Raw genomic sequence first — 21443 nt, 5'->3', positions numbered from 1 at the left:
TCTTCCTTTCAGCAACTCCATTTTTGCTCAGGAGTGTATGGAACGGTTGTCTCCCTCTTAATGCCAGCTTCTCTTCAAAAGTCATTGAATTCATTTGATTCATATTCAGTTCCATTGTTGGTCATCAATATTTTGATCTTCTTCCCTGTTTGATTCTCCACCAAGGCTTTCAAGAACGGAACCGTTTGAACACTTCATTCTTTTTCATCAAGAAATAGATCCATGTTTTGCGAGTGAAGTCATCCACAAAAATTGCATTGTATAAGTATCCCCCTAATGATGCTACAGTGAACATACCAGATAGGTCAAAATGGACCAATTGAAGAATATCGGTAATTTGGCTTTCACTTGAAGGAAATGGTCCCCTTGTAAGTTTCCGAATTGCACAACCCTGACAAACTCCTTAATGATTCATGTTGAACTCGAGCATACATGTGACCATCTTCTTTACCCCACGTAAGGCTTTATAATGAAGGTTTGCAAATCTTCGATGCCATAATTCAGATTGAAGTGAAGGATCGCAAGTCAAGTCTCCCAAAGGACTTCCTCCAACTTGACAGAGACCATCAACCCTAAATCCAATTGTGAATGCATCTTTAGGGTTTCTTTGCCAAATATGTACCTTTCCATCAATGAATGCTACCTTGAAGCCTTTATCTCCCATCGCAGAAATACACACCAGGGTCTTCTTCAAATCAGGCACATACAATACTTCTTGTAGATTAATGGTTTGACCTTGATTCAAGTGAAGAGTGACAGTACCTATCCCTTTCACGGGGTAGGTGGCATTGTCTCCAAGTATGATCTCCAAATTAATCTTCTCCTCAATCAAATTTGAGAGGGGCTCTTTGTACCCAGTGAAGTGCCTTGAGGCTCCGCTATCAATCAACCAATGATCCAACATATCCAGAGGAGATCCAATAAATAAAGCGGAAATAAGATAAAATTCCTTTTGTTTTTCTACAACGTTCCTTTCCTCATACCTGGAATTTCTTGATCTTTTGGGAGGTCGACCATTTCCATATCGAGCAACGGGAGCATTCCTTTTTCCTTTATTGTTGAACTTGTTGTTCCTTTGATCGCCAGTGCCTTTGAAGTTGTTGTTGTCATCATCATCCCTTGGAGAATTCTTCTTGTGAGGACACTCTCTAGCATAATGGTCGAAGCTATTACAATTGAAGCACCTTCTTTTTCTTCCTTCTTTGAATCCCTGCTTGAATCCTTGTCCCTGTCTCCTTGGACCAACATTATTTTTCTTCTTTGCATGAGTGGAGAAAGCAGTAGGTTCATTTCCATTTGAGGGCTTGTCTCTCTCAATCACCCTTGTCTCCTATTGAGTGCATCTAGCCAATAATTCATCAAAACTAGGAATCATGTCATTATTGAGAATGGTGGTGTTAAACACATCCCATGCTCTTAAAGGACCCCCGAGTGCAATGAGAGTGAGATCCCTATCAGCAATAACTTCTCCAATAGATAGAAGGTCATTCTTGATTTGTGTGATCCTCATGAAGTAGGATTGGATGGACTCCCCTTTATCCATCTTGATGTCCTTCAACTTGTTGAGAAAGAGTATTTGATTTGCATTGTTTACTTTGAACATCCCAACCAACTTATCATATATATCTCCTTATCGTATATATCTCCTTGGACCTCACATTTTCTATACTTCGAGTTAGCAGCAGTTGGTGCATTTGAATGAGGCTCCACTACTTTTCCTTGCACATAAGTCCAATACTTGATGCTCCCCCAAAGTCAGATCCAAAGTCATCTTCCATTCATGATAGTCAGATTTGTCATTGAGCTTGTCCTTAGCGCTGAAGTCAGATGAGGAAACCATTGAAACTTGTCCAATAAACCTTTCTTGGTGATTGCTTTTCTCTCCCTTGCTTGGGCTTTGTCTTCCCCTAGCTCTAATACCATGTTAATTTTAGTTAACAATGGTATGTTCCATGCTTAACACAATTACTTCAATGTTCCTTTAGCAACCCAATGACAATTTCCAATTTAGTTTTCCAATAGGAATCACACTCACCATAAATCACATTGACAATAATTGTAGATAGAACATAAAATAAAATGCAGAAGACAAACCAAGACAAGAGGACACCAGATTTGGTGAATACAAGGTAAATACCCCAATGTGGTGAAAACCATTTGATCAATTCTTCTTATTATTATATCAAATGTTCAGCAGAGACAGAGAGTATAATAATACAAAGTCAAAGTCAAAATTGACTTGCCAAATCACTGTCCAAAACAGCCCCGTAACATCTATAATCAAATTCAGCCCTAACCAAAAAGTCAAAGATGGTCAACGTGGCAACAAATCTTCCTCTTTGGAGCTCCGTCATACCCAGTCAAACTCAGCTTGATAAGGTGGTCAAAGTCAACCCAAAACAATCCTAAAATTGTGGTCAAACTTGGTCAACTCTGCGATGAGATTTGCAATCAACCATGCGATCAAAGTGCCTAAAATTCTCGGTTCCTGTGCCAAACTATACGACCTGCCAAATACAAAATTTTCCCACAAAAATCACAGTGAAAGGATGAGTCAACGTGCTCATTCAACATTGGTCAAACTCCTGCAACAATCTTGAAATTCAACCCTGCAATTTGCCCAGAAAAATTGTCCTTCTGCCACACGTGAAAGAGAGAAGATCTGCCCAATAGTTGTACGAACCAATGAGAGGAGAGAGAAAAAATGTGTTATGATAATGCCAAATGAGGTGAGAGGGCACTTGTATTTATACAAGTCGTTGAGGGTGAAGAGCCACGTCCACTGGGCTTCATGAGCCTACATGATGATGTGGCTGACCTGAACAATTTGCACATGTGTGGGCATAAATTCAAAACAAACTTTTGCTTGTCCAAATTGGATGATCTTTATATCAATATCAATTTTGGTCCTCTCGAAAAGAGGAATTTAATGCAAACATCATCTCCATCAAATGAGTTTTCCCAAGGTGCAATTTGGCCATAGTTGCCAATTTTAACACTAGGGCATATCTCTCAATACCGAAACCCCTTGATCAGCTAGGGTATATCTCACTAGATCAGCTAGGGCTGACTACTGACCACTGAAACTAACCCTCTTCATAATGTAGGCTCTCACCCAGACAAGCTCCAAGAGCTCAACTCAACAACAACAAAACAATAATCCAAATGCACGCCTAAGGAGTGAACTCTCATATCCATTAATAGTCACAGACTATTGTAATACCATGGGTAGATACCACAGGTCATTTGAATATTATGGGTCTTTTTCTTCTTTTATTAAAGTGACTTGTAATATTTATCTTTTGTTTAGTCACTTTTTAATTAATAAATTCTCTCATAGCCCGTAATTAATTTTAATTTTTAAGCCAGGCTAATGAGATACTCTCCTTTCCCAATGTCCAGAAAAAGGGACATTAAAGATAATAAAGGTTGCAAGACATTATTGGATGCCAGATCAATGCTTGTTTATGTAAAAGGAGGTATTGAATGGATGCCAAGAAAGTGAGTATTGGAAGTCATATTTGATAAAGTATTTAGATAAACAAAGTAAGAAGGGTGAACCAAGACATGAGATGTGTATGAAAATACATGGATGGTCCATGTAGGTGTTGCTTAAGTCGTAGAGTTCAAGAGGACCAATAGCAGACCTTGCCAACAAAAGGAAAGAACTACTCATGGAGAAAATGGGATTGTGAACAAACATACCAGATAGTCGAGTAGTTGGGTAACTGAGCATGAAGGAGTCAAAGGTAATAAGGCAAACTTCCATGAGTCATTTCAATAGTTACACAAAACCAGATGCAATGAGGGAGACAAAGATAAAAGAAAGTGCACTCTACAAACTATTACATGCAAAAATTTCACAACTGAAATTCTATTGCAGCAACAGAAATTAATTCTTCTAACTGTTAATTACTTTAGTAGTTTATTGCCACGGCAACAACGAATTAATCACACTGCAATCTTCGCAAAATTAAACATTGTGGAAACTGAGAAAATACTAGCATACACAATTATAACATCGTTATTTTTGGACAAAAGTCCCCAGGAAAACCCAACTTGGGAAAAAAAGTGCAACAACGAAAGGTTTTTATTATTAAGCAACAGTGTGAAATTCTGAGTACAACTCAATGTTGAAATTTGCTAATCCTACAAAGAAAAATGTTGGTAAAAATATTGTGAGGAAATTTTCCTCATCCCCACAAGCAATCCTGGCTCAATCAAGCCAATCGAACTAGCTCTCCGACTGCCTCTGCACAGGCCCTGCACCAACTCTGCGCATGCCTGAAACTCGCTGGCCTGGAACTGCCTTTGATTAGTTTCTGACTGACTATCATTGGTCTGGAAGCCTCTGGCTTAGCCCTTTGGAATTTCTTCCGGCCACTAGCACTTGCAACGACCCTTCCTCTAACTAAATCGAATTTCCCTCTAGAGATGTATGCGCAGCACCTGTGTCATCCTCTCTATGGCTCTCTCTGCAAGCTACTCTCAAGATCTAGAAGGTTTCCTCCAAACTCACTGTCTTTACCTCTCTCTGTCTCTACTTCCCTTCTTTGGCTCAAACTCTTCCAACAAACAATTGTTGCTCTCTAGAAAGTCAAACTGCCCAAGGAAATCAATCTCAAGTGTATTCCTCCATCTACCCATCGACTTCTTCCTATAATCTCCAGTTGGGACTCCAACGGCCAAGATTAAAACTTAATCAACGACTAAGATTATTTCCTAGACGATCAATGTGAGTTTCTAGAGAAATCTCACCTTCCTCAATTAATTATTGTTAATTAATCATTTTCCCTAAGACTTAGGAAAAAATTAATTATTGATTAATTAACTTAATTAAGGCACTTCTAGGTGGATTTTCCTAAAACTTTTTCTGGGTTATAGAGTCCTAGTGTTTCTTAGCCTCTCTGACAACTGTAAAGACTAGAACACCATCCGATGCTACAAAAACTAACATTACCCACCAAAGTGGGTGGCCCTATAGGAGAAAAAATTTCTCCCAATCTTCACATCCATCCGACCAACCATGCAGCCACTAACAGCCACCACTAGCTGACAATCTGCCATTGTATCCCCACCACCTGCATCAGTCATATACATTCTCACCCATCCAACAAAAGCACATGAACGAAGGTTGGCTTCCAATCAAAGGCTAATTTATTCATTTTGCAATTTGGTGCTTATTCTTGTTTGTATTTGGGCATTTTATATGTATTATGGGATGACCTGGAAGAAAGAGGGGATTTGACTGTGATCTTGTTCCCTCACCTTAAATGGGGGGTTAATATTCGATCTTAGTCCAATGGGGCCTCCCCTAATGGCCCAATGGGTATAGGAGGGGTTGATTGAGATAGCATTGTTCCATTTATCCCTATTCCATACTTTCCACTTTTCATATTACATTACAAGCCCATGTTCCACCTTCATTCTTCAAGTTCCATTGACCCTTAGTTTTCTAGGATTTGACACCCATACATCTACATACCTAGGTTGGGTCCGAAAATTGCCTTAAGAGGTTGATGCAGCTAACAGAAAAAGAAAAGCATATCATTGCCACAAAATAAATAAAAAGAATATCAAAATGCCAACCCTCAAATGATAATTCTGGGAACCGCGGAGTGATATTGATGGAGATTTGAGGGCAAACCCTCAAATAATGATTTTTAAAGGCTTTTACACCACACTTGCCACCCAAAAGCCTCAACGCATGCCACATGGAGCTCATTTATTGGATGACGTCAGCCTTTTGAGGCCTCACTGCTCACACATGTGGGCTCTCATTTGATTTATTGTCTAAGCTAGATGGGTTGACTTGTAACCCAATGCATCATTATGATTTTACTTGTCTTTTAGGGGCTTTTAGACTAAAAATTATACTTGTCCTCCTGATATAAATAAAGGAGAGGATTTTTTCATTTGTCATCATCATCACTTGTGAATTCAGCGTCTCTACTTGAGAATTTGAGCCTCTTTTCCTATTGGAGAGATGTGATCTATGGAGAATACTTTGTATTGGAGCTATATTCTTGTCTTTGGAGAAGTTGACTTGGATCAATGATTGGATTGTACATGCATATTGTCTTGCAAGTGCTCTTTTATTGAAAAAAATTGATTTCATGTCTAATATATAGAATAAATCGGTGATCTAGATTAAATATTGTGCCTTAATTTTGTTGAATATCAACTTTGTGGATGCTAAGTCATATTATTGCATGCATTACTCATTGTATGATATGTGAATGGAAAGCCCCTTGGTGATCTTACATTAGCTCTCCCAAGTGAATTTTGGTCCCGCACAAAGAAAATACTTAGGGTTATGATGTTAGGGCATCAAAATATCCTTACTCCTTTGCAAGTTTTAGCCAACCTAAAGAATCCATACACTCCATCAACACTAGGACTAGGCATCGCCCATCCTTATTTGGTGATAAAGTTACTTTCTCTCTCTTACCTATCTTGGTCCTCTGAATGGCCAAGCGACCAACTAGGGCTCTCTGTGAATTGAGAAGGATATGGAATTTGGGTCATGGAAAGTCTAAACATCGAGGGTTGAGTGGTTGCCACAAAATCATTCCCTTTGGTGGGCATTCATTCTATTTTTAGCAATAATCTCCCTTGCCCTAGTTATTTTCCCAAGTGTAAACCCTAGTTTAGTTATAGCTTCAACTTGGGAGCCTCTTGAGGGTTTCGTGTGTCTTAACCTTGTTGGAATATGTTGTAGGAAGCCCTTTCTTGGCATCTTGACCTTTAGTCATCCCAACTCTCAACCTATAAAAATCAAACCCTAGGTCTTATGTTGCCCTAATTTGGCCTTTTCAAGGAAAGAGAACTTCTTCCTCTCGATGCCTTATGCCTAAATTGTGCCTTTCCCTTGGAGGCATCTTTGTCACCTTACACCTTCAGGCTTAGAACACCTATTAGGTGACTTATTATATATAGGGACTCCTCCCATTGGTGAAAATCCATAATGAGCAAGGAGTTTTAGTTGTGGTGACAATGGGCCACCACCCCATTGTTGTCACTTAGTCTAGTGCCTTCCTTGTAGGGTACCCCTCTCGAAGGCCTGATAGATTTTGCAGCAACACAAACAAAAGAGGTTAAAAGATAAAAGAGGCTGCAAAGGCAAAGAACACTGCCTGCCATTGTCATTGGCCTGGCACAGTCTCCAAAAAATTTAGAAATAGTTGTATAAGGATAATCATAAAGGTTGTGATGCCTCTGAAGAGGGATTGAGTGCATGAAGTATAATAGAGGTGTTAAACAGTATACTCCATGGAGGAAGAGAGTGCTAAGGCACACAACAAATCGATAGTATTAGTAATTATATGCATATCAATAACATCGGCATATTTCTCCCTTTAATACCTATGAATGTTCCTACTGAATACCAGATGCTTGAATGTGCATTGAGAGGCCAAGAGGGGGAATATCAGTGATCAATATGTGTACATGAGGATATGATATGTGTATTAGAGAAAAGAAAGAAATATTTCTGAGTGAAACTGTGTTTGTATTTGTGTGAAAGCAAGCCTCTTCATTGGTCAGAACAGCTAGGGATAGGTTGTGTAAATGATGTCTGTTCATATGATAGAGGTTCTGCATGTATGTGTACGCCTTGGTTATGTACTGACCAACCATTGCAGGTCTGTTGCTGAGGACATGGTACAAGGTCCCAGCAATGAAGAATGCTGCACTGGACACCAAGGACTCTTACACAACCTTTGTCTGCAGGTAAGAATAAATTCTGCTGCAAGAAATAGTGAGCCATTGGTGCCCAAAGAGGACATGAAGATACCTGTGAGCATGTGATGTGGGCATGCAAGCACACAGAAGAAAAGATAAAACCAAGCTCACTTCTTTTGAAGTTCAATATTTTTCATAACACGTACTCAATCAGACAAAACATAGGACTTAGACCATATGAATAAATGTGGACAAGAACAAAAAAAAGATTTAAAATAAAAAAGACAGCAATTTTGTTCTAAAAATATCCAATCCAGACATGCATGCCTGTTCTCTTTGAAAATATAAAAAAGACAGCAATTCTGTACTCAAAACATCCAATCTGGACATGCATGTCTGTTCTCCTCTGAAAATAATAGATCTACCTGCAAGCAAAAATAATGATCCCTTGAAAGCAGAGGATGAAAATTATAATAATAATCTAATTTTAAGGTGTATGAGACCCCCTTGTTTGTGGGACAAGTGACCCACCTCCGTGCAGTGATTTGACTGCTAAAGTCTACTGAGGTGTACATACTCTAACCCCCTGTGGTTTGACTTTGAACCTGTGACCTCTTACAAGGAAGCACATGTTATCAACTATTAGGCCCGCTCAAGATGTACAAAACATAGTTTTCTCTGATGTCAGAAATGAAATTGACAAATTTTGCTTCATTTAGGGTCATGTTTCTTCTGCAACTGATGGTCAGAGAGTTGCTCTTATTTATGGATAATTTTCTACCACATTCATTGGCATGCTTCTTCAGAATGAGACAGACTGTATAGAACTTCCCAGACTATAGTTATTGTGTTCCATCATCAAGTATATCAATACAACATACAAATTACTTACCTAGGTCCAGGTCTTCTTTACTAATATCAACAAATTTTTTGTCTTTGTATGTCTGAAGATTTTGAATAGCGACCTCATCAATTGGGTCTACGAGATAGAGGACCTGTAAAGCAACACAGTACAGTGCAGTTGTCACTTTGTATGTACTATCAAGGTACATGAAATATATAAGTCATTTATGTGGAAAAGTAAAATCATACCTCAATATCCTTCTGCAAATTTTTTTCCAAAAATGGTGCACTCCTGGCACTTTTAATGCTATCTGAAGCAATATAAAAAATACCATTTTGTTTTTCAGTCATGTTTTCAATATAATCATCCAAGCTAATCATCTCCTCATCATGCATGGATGAGAAGAACCGTAAAAGAGGAGCAATCCGTTTATGATTATTTGAGTCTTCGATACAGCCCAATTTGATATACTTTCCAAAGTTCTCCCAGAATTTCTTGTAATCCTGCATTAATAATCCAAAATAATGTAAATTCCTTTTACAGAAGCTTCAAAACGCATTCACTCAATCAACATCAAAGAATATGACAGAAGACAATGCAATAATACTTCAATTTCATTAAGCTGACAAGAATCAATCAACATTACTGTCACAAAACATGATTTCCATTTCTGAGAAGAAAGTTCAGGAACATAAAGATGTAAGGAGTCTATAAACAACTCAAATTATGGCACAGATATTAACTGGATTCTACTAATCTATGAAACATAACTCCATTCAAATAGATAGTGTTTAATGAGCACCTCACATTGAATTTAAGGTGGAAAGTAGGATAGCATAACAATATTTCTTGGACCATGACACGGTTAATAACTTTCCTCTAAATTTACAGGTTGTGGACTTACATCTTTATTCTCACTTTGCACAATACCCTGAATCATATCAAATGTCTTCCGTACAAGACGCTTCTTCATTATACGAACCTGACATGCACATTCAAGGATTTAGTCACAACTAAACTCAATAAGTAGACAAATGTTCAACCAAAACGCCATTGCATCAAACATTTACTACTGCTAAAGACACGAAAGCAAATAATCACAATATCTTGTAGTTAGACTCGTTGAAACTTCAAATGGCATATGACTTGATGTAACAGCAATATAAAATCCCTACCTAGCTCCAGAACAAAACATTTACCATCTACAACTAAATCAAACATAAAGACACAATCCATATTTTTCTTCTTTAAACCCACGAAATACTTGGAAACCAAAATATTTCCAACATAGAAGCTCATATTAATGCTTGCATATCAATATTATTCAAAAAAGTACCAACTGATCTGCATATTAAATCTTATAATTTAACCTCATACAATGGCATATTTGAAAAGGAAGGTGTGAATGAGGAACTTACAATGCGGCTTTCTTGAAGGATCTCCCTGGAGACATTAAGAGGAAGATCATTTGAATCGACAACACCTTTAACAAAGCTCAGATAGCGTGGAAACTACATACAGGTAGAACATATTTTGTTCAACATAAGCACCAGATACCCTCAAATGAGACTATAATTTTTGGAGGAAACATTCCAGGAGTGAAGTAGTTGCAAAAAAGACAATCAATACAACTTACCAATTCACCATCAAAGTCATCAGAAATAAAAACACGCTTGACATATAGACGAATGTTCTTAGTCTTTGGATGCATTATATCCTCAGTGCTGAGGGGAGCCATACCAGGGATGTAAAGGACACTTCTGAACTCTACTTCACCCTGCATTCAGACAGTATGGGGCAATTTGTTGTAATAATCTTTCATACACCGATTACGTGAACCAAAAGAAGAAATTTTCCTAATTAAAGATCTCTGTACATCTATCCAAAAGGCCATACCTCGGTTGTGAAGTGAGTGTATGTCAAAGGATCCAGAAATTCATTGAATGCCTTCTTGTAAAACTCATTGTACTCTTCTGATGCAACCTCTTTGGGATTACGCATCTAGAACATGAAAGTTAGAAAGACATAAGGCTAAGCCCCAGAGGAACAACTAGAGATTGACATGGGCCATGCTTCTGCTATATATAAAGGATTCAGGCATGCAATATTAAAATGAAATAAAACAGAATTTTGAGTTCACAATTAGCCAGAAAATATATGAAATGGTTGTTCAGAATAAGATAACACCCAATGCATCCACAGGGTCTTGGATAGACGGTGATCAGGTGCGCTGTTAAGGCACTCCTAGATGTTAAGTCACCGGTTCAATTACCTGCCTTATTCGTGTGTTATTCTTGGACATGACCATGATGTAGCCTCACCATTGCTAAACTTCCAAAAAAAAAAAGATAAAACCCAATGCAGCCTAAAACATCCTTTGGCAAATTGGCACAATAACATACAGATGGCTTACCCAGATAGGCTTTGTTTCATTTGCCAATTCCCAGTCCCAATACTTTTCTGTCACAGTCTTAGTTTTCTTTTCCTCCCCTTCTTTTACTTCAGCACTGTCATCCTCAACCTTCAAAAGATCCCAGCTTCTTTCAGAAGATAAATCAGGCTTACAGCTAGCTTTGACACACTATTAAACTTTGTTTCACATATGATTGACGAGCAAGGGAATTAGTTCTTCACTTTTATAGACAGACAGAAAGGAGTACATCAAAACCTATCCTGCTCACCTCCTTCGTTTGGGACTTTTCCTGCCATGTGTATATTGGGAAAGAGACAAACTGTGAATAATTCTTAACCAGGTTACGAACCCTTTCCGGATCAGCATAGTCAAACTTGTCATCAGGCTGCATGGAAGGACAACAAATGGAATATCAACATATGGTAGTATAAAAGAAATTTAACAATGCCATGCAAAAGAAATGCCCTCTACCTTTAGGTAAAGGGTTATTTTAGTCCCTCTAACAATGAGATTTTCTGGATCTGTCTCCTCCCGTATTATATAGGAGCTAGTATCAGCTTTTCCTTCCCACACATACTGCTTATCAGACTTTGGGCTTTTTGTTGAGACAGTGACCTGCGACACATTGAGGATCATTATTACTCACAGCAACCAAAAGAAACTCCAGCATTTCCAAACAAGATTTTTTGGTAATGATGACATCACTTCTTCAGAAGGTCTTTGTAGCTCGTCTTTAACCAAAAGGAACAATTAAGCATAGCAAAGACTTATCAGCCATTAATCACTGAAAACTTATCCAAGAAATATAAAAGGATACCTTATCAGCAACAAGAAAAGCAGAATAGAAGCCTACACCAAATTGACCAATCAAATTGTTGTCAGGGCCAGTCTTATTTTCCTGCAAACAAGACGTACATTTTTGTAAAACAAGAATGTAGAGCATAAACTACTGTCTCAAAGCTGGACTGGACCAAATGATTTAGCAGCAAAAATGTTAAAACAGTCCAACCTTCAAAGCCTCTAAAAACTTTTTAGTTCCACTCTGAGCTATAGTCCCAAGACAGTCAATTAATTCTTCTTTGGTCATACCGATGCCAGTATCCCTGTAAACCACACAAAGAGCCAACTCTTGTAAGTCATCAGTTACAAGAACACGAGAAGTTTATTTGAAAAGCGCAGCATACAGAACTTACAATATGGTGATGGTCCCATTCTCCTTATCTGGTTTTATGCGGATCTCCAAGTCACCACCATCTCCAAGTACACTCGGGTCGGTCACACTTAAAAACCGCAGTTTATCTAGAGCATCACTTGCATTACTGTTGCACAACAATCAAATGATCATTCTTTTGTATTAGACATATTTTATTGATAATCTATGTAGAAACTACATGGGAGAATTCCATTCTTAATAAAAATTTAAACCAGTATTTCTGACAGGTCAATATATGTCCATTTAACAAGAAACCAAACCAAAAACCCTCACATCCAACAATGACCAAAAAGGCAATGCACACAATTATATGAGATGTGCTAGAACATATCAAACTTTAAATCTGGAAAACAAAAGAGAAATTTGCTTACTACTACACTAACTTTTCCAATTTAAGTAACTCCTGAATTTATGCAACCTAAATTTCAGTTGTATATGTAGAAGATAAGAGCTTTTAATTTGGTTTTAGACAATTAGTGTTATATCTATCAATAATTCCTCTGTTTCAGAAGATCAGCTGTGTATTTTACAGCCCAGTAATCATTCAGTTATATGTCTCCTATGTTCATATTTTTTCACTTAGATTTCAGACACAAAATCAAGGTCAACTAAGATCTTAGTCTGAGTCTCATGGTTGTGTGCAGATCATTGAGATCAAGAAGATTGTAAGTGTGTTACAATGAATGTCACAAGAAACAATGGTTGCACTTGTAGAACACTATACCATTAACAAAGTTTATATCAAAATTTCTCCAGAAACTCGAGATAAAAGTTCTCATGAAGAGTTTTGTGAGCGTTAGATGGTTAAAACATCAAACCTACAGAACACATGCCAGAATAAATTTCTGGAAATGAGGTTCTTGCTATGATCTTCTTGGGCCTTGAATACTCCATATAAGTATGTCATGCAAACTCTTCCATATAACTTTTGCTTTCCCTCCTTTGCTTGATGGATGAATAAAGAGGAAGAGTGATTGGCTGGAAAGAAGGAGCCAAATTACCAAATCACCCTCACCAACCAAGAGAAATTTTGAGTGGTGTAAAATCAAGGGATGTAGCAGAAATAATAGCCATACGAAAAACCTCACTAGATGAACAAATTTAAAAGAAAGAAAATAAAAAATAAGAGAAACATAGAAGGAAGAAACAAATTAAACAAACCAAGTAAAACCAAACAAAAACAAGAAAAAAAAAAATCCCACCCAAGATAGAGATAGGAGATCATCACTCCATCTACTGGCCAAAACTTCTAAGCAGAAATTGATGGCACAGAGACCACATCAGCCTAGGAGGAGTTGATGGAACCCAGCTTCAAAGAGTCAACTCATACACAGAAGAGTTTGGTAACACTGGTCAGGATTCACCACTATCCAAACCAGCAGCTATGTGACACTAATGTGAAAAAAAAATTATCTAACAAACAAGAAATCCTACTGCAGTAAACTGACTTGCATTACCTACTTGTGTTCTTCATTTAACAAGTTATTTTCAGAAACATTCAGAAAATATTAATGCAAATACACTGCAGCCTACACCAATATACAAATCAAGTACTGAAAAATAAATGAGACAATCATGCAAAGGGCACACTTATATTTGGACTAAACGTCCCCAAAACCACCCAATGCGAGAAAACCGGTGCAGTAGTTCTGAGGGTTTTCTATTGTTAAGCAGAAGTTATGAATACAAACGCTGGTTGCTCTTCTGGCAAACTAGAGACAGAGAAATACAATGGTGGAAACCTAAGAGAGTTTTACCTCACTTCACCTGGCAGATTCCGGCTGATACGACAGCAAATATGGCTGGTGCCGGCTACAACTGCGCTGCCCCTTCGCAATAACTGCATGGGCCTGCGTGGAGATCATTAAGGCTCTGCTTCAGCTCTTCTGCCCACTGTGTCAGCTTGCCCCGGCTGTTCCGGCAGTTTCACGCGTGGAAGGCAGCTTCCTCCCTCTGCATTGGCCCTTCTGGCTCTGCGTCAAGGCTGCATGGGCCCAGACTGGACCAGCGTCAGCTCTCCTGGCTATGGCGCTGCCTCCACAAGCTTCTCTCTGCCTCTCTATCTGTATTCCCAAACTATCACTACCCCTCAACTGCAAGATCTCCCCAATCGATTTCCCTCTTGAGAACTTCTCACCTCAAAAAATTGATTTCCTCAATCTCTCTGTATGTCTTCTCCAATTGACGCCAAGCCTCCATTTATACTTTTCCTGTTGAGAAATCAATGGTCAAGATTAAGTCCCTAATCAACAGTTAAGATTAAATTAGACTTGATCCTCGCCTCTTAGAAGCTTCTCACCCATATTTTCATTAATACCCATTAATATTTTAATTTTCCAAAGTTTAGACTTAGGAACCCCATTAAAAATATTAATTATTTTAATAAAATACAATCCGGGTGGAATTTCACCAAACGATTTCTGGGTCTCGGAGATCTCATGTGTTCTAGCCCCTCCACAAAATTTCGCAGCTAGAGCACATCTGATGCTACCCAAAAATCAACGCAGCTAGAGCACATCTGATGCTACCCAAAAATCAACACTCCCTCTTAGTGTGGAATGTGCTCTAACAATACTTCCCCGCAGAAGTATCACATTGATCCACAGCATTGATCCTCTGCGCTGCTAATGCTCAACCTGTCGCCCCTCATCTATTGCGCTATTGCTATCTGTATTGTTGCCCATGACATTGCCACTGTCACTGCTGCATCTGTACTACAACTCCTTCTCAATATGTTGCATCATTCTGCCCATAGCACTGCCACTGCTAACTGTTGCACTGCAACTCAGTTGCTGAGAAGTAAGCAACTAAAAAAGCGACCCAAAAGGCTAACATGTTGGTCAATCTAGATGTCCCTGGACGATGAAGCTACCTCTGCAGCGAATATGTGATGACCCCTCTTATGCTACTGCGTTGTTGTTGTATCTGCCCTGTGCCTCCCACACTGTTGCAACACTCCACTGCACTGCTTCAGACTTTGGCACTCTAGCTCTGCCACTGTTGCTCCATCATCCCTCGCACCAACTAACTCTCGTCATTTTGCTACTGTCATTAAGGGCTCTCGTAGCCATATGTGATCCAAGAGTTTGGGCACCTCAAGGATCCTGCTCTTGTGTAGTCCTCCCAACTCCAGCTCAATATCGCCCCACCTCTTCTTTAGAGGTGCATGAGCACTCATGGAGCAATCCTCATCATCGTCCTCTTTGTCAGCTTTCGCTGAAGTAGCCTTTGAATCAAACTTCTCTTCCTTGCCCTTCATCTGAGGGCACTGTGTGGCGAAATGACCCATCTCTCCACATCAAAAGCATCTGACTTTGGATATGTCCTTTTTCTTTCTCTTCTGTTGCCCTTGTTGTCCTGCTAATGCGAGAGCTACATCCCCCTCTTCCTCCTCCTTGACTCTGATCCCTTTGATGTTGCTTCCCGCCTTGGTCAACCATTTGATGTCTCCTTGTCGAAGCTACCCACATCTCCTCCCAACTGGGAAGAGAAGCCCTGCACAAGATGCTTTGAACAAAGGTTTCCCAGTCTTCAGTGACTGCATTCAAGGCAGTCCTGACCATAAATTCAGGATCTGGTGTAGCCCCTATGGAAGTTAGCTGGTCACTGACCATAAATTCAGGATCTGGTGTAGCCCCTATGGAAGTTAGCTGGTCACTGATCCTTGCAACCTGAGAAGGAAGGGATCAATTTCTTCTCCCTTCTGCATCTAAAACTGTCTCAACTGACTCTCAAGCAACATCTTCCATTGAATGGAAGTTCCCTTGTACAAAGTAGTCAAGGCCTTCCACATTTCCCTTGTTGTGTCTTTCTCATCAATATGTGGGATCACATGATCCTTGACCTCGTCCAAGATCATGCAATTTGCTTTTGCCTGAGCCTCCTCATACTTCTTGAGAGAATCAGCATCGACCGAAACAACAGCTATCATGAAAGCATAATCCTTGATGCGATTTTTATCCAAAACTGCCAGAATCCTGGCCTTCCATATGACGAAGTTGGATGCTCCATCCAACTTGTCCTAATCCCTCAATCTGTTAACGGCCATCTCTGCTCAAATGAATGTCCAACTGGTTCTCTTCTCCCTCTTTCGTTGCTGCACCAGCAAAACTCGGATCTATATTTCTTTGGCACTAGAAATTCTCTAAGGAACAAGCTCCCTCTGAATTTTGATTTCCTTCATAGAAATCCTTCTGCCAACCACTGTCGAACCACCCTTGTCTGATTTATTTTCGCTGTTGCTCAGCACTGGATCTAGATTTCTTGGCAAGAAATCTTCCGAGAAAATGATTCCCTCTACTTTGCTTCTGCACCACTAGATATTGTACTCCACCAACAGAATAAGCACCCCACCAGCAACTCCAGATGAACTATGTGTTGCACCTCTAGCCCCAGCAACAAGAAAAACGAGACTCAACAGTCTTTGCGTTGGCCCAGTAATCACTGCACTTCCCTCTACAGCAACAACGTCACCCAACCAAGCTAACGCAAGCATTGAATGAGCTTCCCTTGGTGACTATGTCACCCCTCCTGTGATCTCTTAGCCAAAAACTGCGCCATCTCTCGAGACGGTTGTCTTCAGCACATATTTTCCTCTGTCCTTTCGCTGATGGCTTCAGTCCTCCATGATCTGCAATCGCTCTGATACCATGTGAAAATTTCTGAATCTAACAAACCAGAAATCCTACAGTGATAAACTGACTTGCATTACCTACTTGTGTTCTTCATTTAACAAGTTATTTTCATAAATATTCAGAAAATATTAATGCAAATACATTGCAACCTACACCAATATACAAATCAAGTATTGAAAAATAAATGAGGCAATCATGCAAAGGACACACTTATTTTTGGACTAAACGTCCCCGGAAAAACCCAATATGGGAAAACTGATGCAGGCACTCTGAGGGTTTTCTATTATTAAGCAGAAGTTTTCAATACAAATGTTGGTTGCCCCCTCAGAAAACCAGTGACAGAGAAATACAATGGCAAAAAACCTGAGTGAGTTTTACATCACTTCACTCCGCAAATTCCGGCTGATCCAGCGGTAAATCTCGCTGGCCCCAGCAATAATTGTGTTGCCCCTTCACAGTAACTACATGGAGCTCTCTGAAGCTCTGCATTAGCTTTGCATCAACTCTTATGCCCACTAAGTCATCTTTCCTTGATTGTTCGGGCAATGCCGACACTCTACGTGGAAGGCAGCTTCCTCCCTCTGAGCTAGCCCTTCTGGCTCTGCGTCAAGGCTGTGTGGGCCCAGACCAGTGTTTTACAACTCCGACTCCGACTCCGACTCGGCCGAGGATCGACTCCGACTTCGACTCCGACTCGGTAATGACTCGGCCGGCTCGATTTCAATGACTCGGTCGTTGTAAAAAATACATTAAATATTTATTTTTTTTATAAAAAAACATAATTTTAAATACTTTAAACATAATTTTAAAGATTTTCATTCATGTTTCCAAACACACAGCATTATAATATAGATGGAAGACAACATATGATCAAAGTAGGCTCATGAACCAATCCATTATATCAAAATGGTACCCAATGGCAATACATAGTCAACTGTCATACATGATCAAAGACTCAAAACAAAATACAAATAACCAAGGAGGCTAGAAATGGCCTCTACAACAAAACTAAACTGTGATGGTGACCAGACTCCAATACTAATACTACTGGCTAGTAGCTACTGCCAGAGGAGCCAAGATCATCTATTGCCGAAACGGAAGACAAGTTAAATTCAGTAGCCTTTGGTAAAGTTAAAGAACTTTGATTATTGTGGTGCTATTTGTTTTATTGAAACTTGGGTGTAATTTTGTTTTTGAACATTAGGCTAGCTCTTTGTCTGCTTTCAGTTTTGTAAGGAATGATGCAGTTTGTCATTAGTTGTTGGAAAAAGGAGCTTTGTTGATCAAAGATGCCCAATTTTTGGATAGGATAAAGTACTCTACTTTTAGTTCTGCTTTAGTGGCTCTTCAGAGGAAGCTATCAAGCTCATTGTATATACCTTATAGCTTTTGGTTCTCTGATTGTAAATATTTTTGTGTGTATATAATATATATAAGACGTATTTTTTGAATTTTAAACAAACAAAGATATGTGTGTGTGACAGGGAAACCTTCCTAATATAATATAAATGTATTTCTGTTAAGAAAAAAAGGACATCTGACTATCATTTCTATTCTTGATAATAAAGTTTCATTAAATTTATCCTTGACCCCAAACATTTTATGTACAGACTTTAAGCTTCTTTCAAATCTGAGGTGTAATTTATCAAGATCTTATGTCTCAACTCTCATAATCCTGAAATATTGTCTCAAAAAGAACTTGTAGTTCTTTAACTTTACCAAAAATCACAAAAAAATGAATAAATTTCATGTTTTACGCTGCCCAGCCGTAGTTTCATTGACTCGCCCGAGTCAATACGGACCCGGCCGGGTTGGCCGAGTCAACTATGACTCGGCCGAGTCATTGGATGACTCGGCCGAGTCATAGTTGACTCGGTCAACCGAGCCGGGTTGCTGGCCGGGTCAAAGATTTTGGTAATGGCTCGGTTCGAAACGGCCGTTTCGGAGTTGACTCGGCCGGGTTGTAAAACAAGGGCCCAGACTGGCCTAGCATCATCTCTCTTGGCTACTGTGCTGCCTCCACAAGCTTCTCTCCACCTCTCTGTCTGTATTTCCGAACTATCACTCCCCCTCAACTACAAGATCTCCCCAATCGACTTCCCTCCTGAGAACTTCTCACCTCAGAAAATTGATTTTCTCAATCTCTCTGTGTCTTCTCCAGCTAACTCCAAGCCTCCATTTATAATTTTCCTGTCGAGATCAAGTCTCTAATCAACGGTTAAAGATTAAATTAGACTTGATCATTGTCTCCTAAAAGCTTCTCACCCATATTTTCATTAATACCCATTAATATTTTAATTTTCCTAAGTTTAGACTTAGGGACCCCACTAAAAATATTAATTATTTTAATAAAAATACAATCTGGGTGGAATTTCACCAAACGATTTTTGGGTCTTGGAAATCTCATGTGTTCTAGCCCATCCACAAAATTTTGGAGCTAGAGCACATCTAATGCTACCCAAAAATCAACAACTAATTCTCCAGGAATAACATGTAGCAAATATTATCCATGTTGTGTTGATAAACTATGTAGTATGTTTAGTATGTTTTTGTAGTGAGAGGGAGATAGAACCAACAGATTCACACTAATGTTTGGTAGATTCTTGTACCCCATATCTACTTTTATGGTTTTAATATAGGGAAGCCCTTTCGATCCTGCTATTTACAAATTACTACATTTATTGAGTTGCATCATAATTCTATGTTAAAGAACATAGTTGTTATTTAAGAATTCCAACTTTCGATCCTACTATTTATAAATTACTACATTTACTGAGTTGCATCATAATTCTATGTTAAAGAACATAATTGTTATTTAAGAATTGCTACTTTCATTGAATTGTATCAAAATTCTATGTGCTCTAGAATCTCAATTTTTTTTAATACTCCATTTTTTAAATATTTTTATTCCATTCTTATCTGATTAGTCCCTTGAAATTTAGAGTTTACCTTCTAGCCTCATTGAAAACCACCTCTTCCTCCCCTTGTAACCATCACAAAACTCAATTTATAGGATAATATTGTTATACACTCTCCAAAAAGACCCCTACTCTTACACCGAAGAGTATTTATAGTTCATGTTACTACTTGAGATTCTTTGTATTTTGCTGGAAGGATAACTAGCCTTTACATAAAACTCCATTAACCCGCAAAAGGGTACGTTTGACTAACATTATTAATATAAAGTCCACATACTCAAGCGTGTCAAGCACGGGGAGATGGTCTTCAACCCCAGTGGAAATCAAAAAGTAAACTATGAATGGAGGTTAGGAATAGCTACAAATAACCAAGCTGAGGCACCCGCTCACTTTCAATGGCTAAAACTCTTGAACTCAAAACACATTAAAACATTTTGTCTATTGGTGATTGTTAAAATTGGCAACTAGAGCCAAACTCCATATGGGTCATCTTATTAATGGAAGCTGATATTTTTCTTGGATCCCTCTCATCGAGAGGTGTAGGATTGATCTAAAGATCATCCGATTCCAATAAGTATTCATCGAGATATGTATTTATTTGTGTTACGAGACAATTCGTCGAGGTCGGCCAGCAACCAAATAAACCCCACTTGTGCTCAACGTTTGAGTATAAATAAAGGTGGCCTTCAAGTCATTTCAACACATTTGGGATCTCTTCCTCTCTACTTGTCTTTGGGTTTTAGTACGAGGAGAGAACCTAAGGGATAACGTTGCCCTAATCCAGAGGGCAGAAAACGGAACTGCCAGGAACTATTGGAACTGCCAGAAAAAGCCGAAACTGTAGGGAACTGTCGAAACTGCCAAGAAAAGTTGGAACTGCCAGGAAAAGCCAAAACTGCTGGGAAAAGCCGGAATTGCCGGAACTGCCGGTAACTGATGAAACAGGCGGGAAAGCTAACGCAGAGGGCAGAAGCCAAAACTGCCGGGAACCGCTGGAATTGTCGAAACTGCCAAAACTGTCGAGATAGCTAGAGCATCTATCTCCAAAAGGGAGCAGCATGCAAGGGACAAATAACTAACATTGGGATAGTTGTATGGTACTTAGCAACAAATACACCAAGCATGCAATGTTACAACTAGCATGCAAGGGACAGCTAGCATGCTAAGAACAACAAGCATGCTAGGGACAACAAGCAAGCAAGGGACAACAAGCAAGCAAGATGCAACCAACACATAGGTCAGTATGGCAACATGGTGCAGCAATGGCACATAATGCAATACAATGATGGGTACAGTCATGATTAATGAAGCGTGATGAGATGCAACATAGTGATGATGGGTGTAGCATGGTGCAACGCGATGAGGTGCAACATGATGACAAAATGCAACACAACGATAGGTGAAGGAGTCACCTTGGAGAATCAGTTGAAGCAGCATGTCTTCAACTGATCTCATGCATCATCTTCTTAAAGATGATCTATGCTTCTTATCTAGATAAGTCAAAGTGTTGACTTTTGTTTTAAACGTACTATCTCTCTCTCTGCTGAACTATTGAAGAACATATAAGAAGAATTGATTAAGGGTTTCCCCACATTAGGGTTTGTCCCTGACTAGCGCCCCATCTTGTGTCCCCTTGTCTTGGCTTGTCTTCTGTGATTTATGTTTATGTTCTATCTGCAGTTTACTTTAATACTGATGTGATTGCTAATCTAGAAAAGATATTGAGCTAACTGTGAAA

The 21443-nt window shown here is 39.1% G+C and overlaps 1 protein-coding gene across 1 annotated transcript in view; it reads right to left on the bottom strand.

The window, feature by feature from the left end:
* Window positions 1-21443, bottom strand: part of LOC149207368 (heat shock protein 90-5, chloroplastic-like) — a 79697-nt gene that overhangs the window by 18380 nt on the left and 39874 nt on the right. The window contains exons 3-14 of the mRNA XM_089395700.1: window positions 12134-12259; window positions 11950-12043; window positions 11758-11838; window positions 11412-11555; window positions 11209-11325; window positions 10941-11048; window positions 10424-10528; window positions 10164-10304; window positions 9946-10038; window positions 9432-9509; window positions 8776-9030; window positions 8576-8678 (exon numbers count right to left, since the gene is read on the bottom strand). Coding sequence (XP_089251826.1) covers window positions 8576-8678; window positions 8776-9030; window positions 9432-9509; window positions 9946-10038; window positions 10164-10304; window positions 10424-10528; window positions 10941-11048; window positions 11209-11325; window positions 11412-11555; window positions 11758-11838; window positions 11950-12043; window positions 12134-12259 — 1445 coding nt within the window. The remainder of the gene's footprint in view (window positions 1-8575; window positions 8679-8775; window positions 9031-9431; window positions 9510-9945; window positions 10039-10163; window positions 10305-10423; window positions 10529-10940; window positions 11049-11208; window positions 11326-11411; window positions 11556-11757; window positions 11839-11949; window positions 12044-12133; window positions 12260-21443) is intronic.

Source organism: Pinus tabuliformis, chromosome 1_2 (genome assembly GCF_031772625.1).
Source record: "Pinus tabuliformis cultivar Carrire ecotype Pingquan chromosome 1_2, CPIR1, whole genome shotgun sequence".
In the NCBI taxonomy this organism is placed as follows: Eukaryota; Viridiplantae; Streptophyta; class Pinopsida; order Pinales; family Pinaceae; genus Pinus; species Pinus tabuliformis.
Note: the sequence above shows the minus strand (reverse complement) of the source record. Positions and strands in the feature narration are given on the sequence as shown.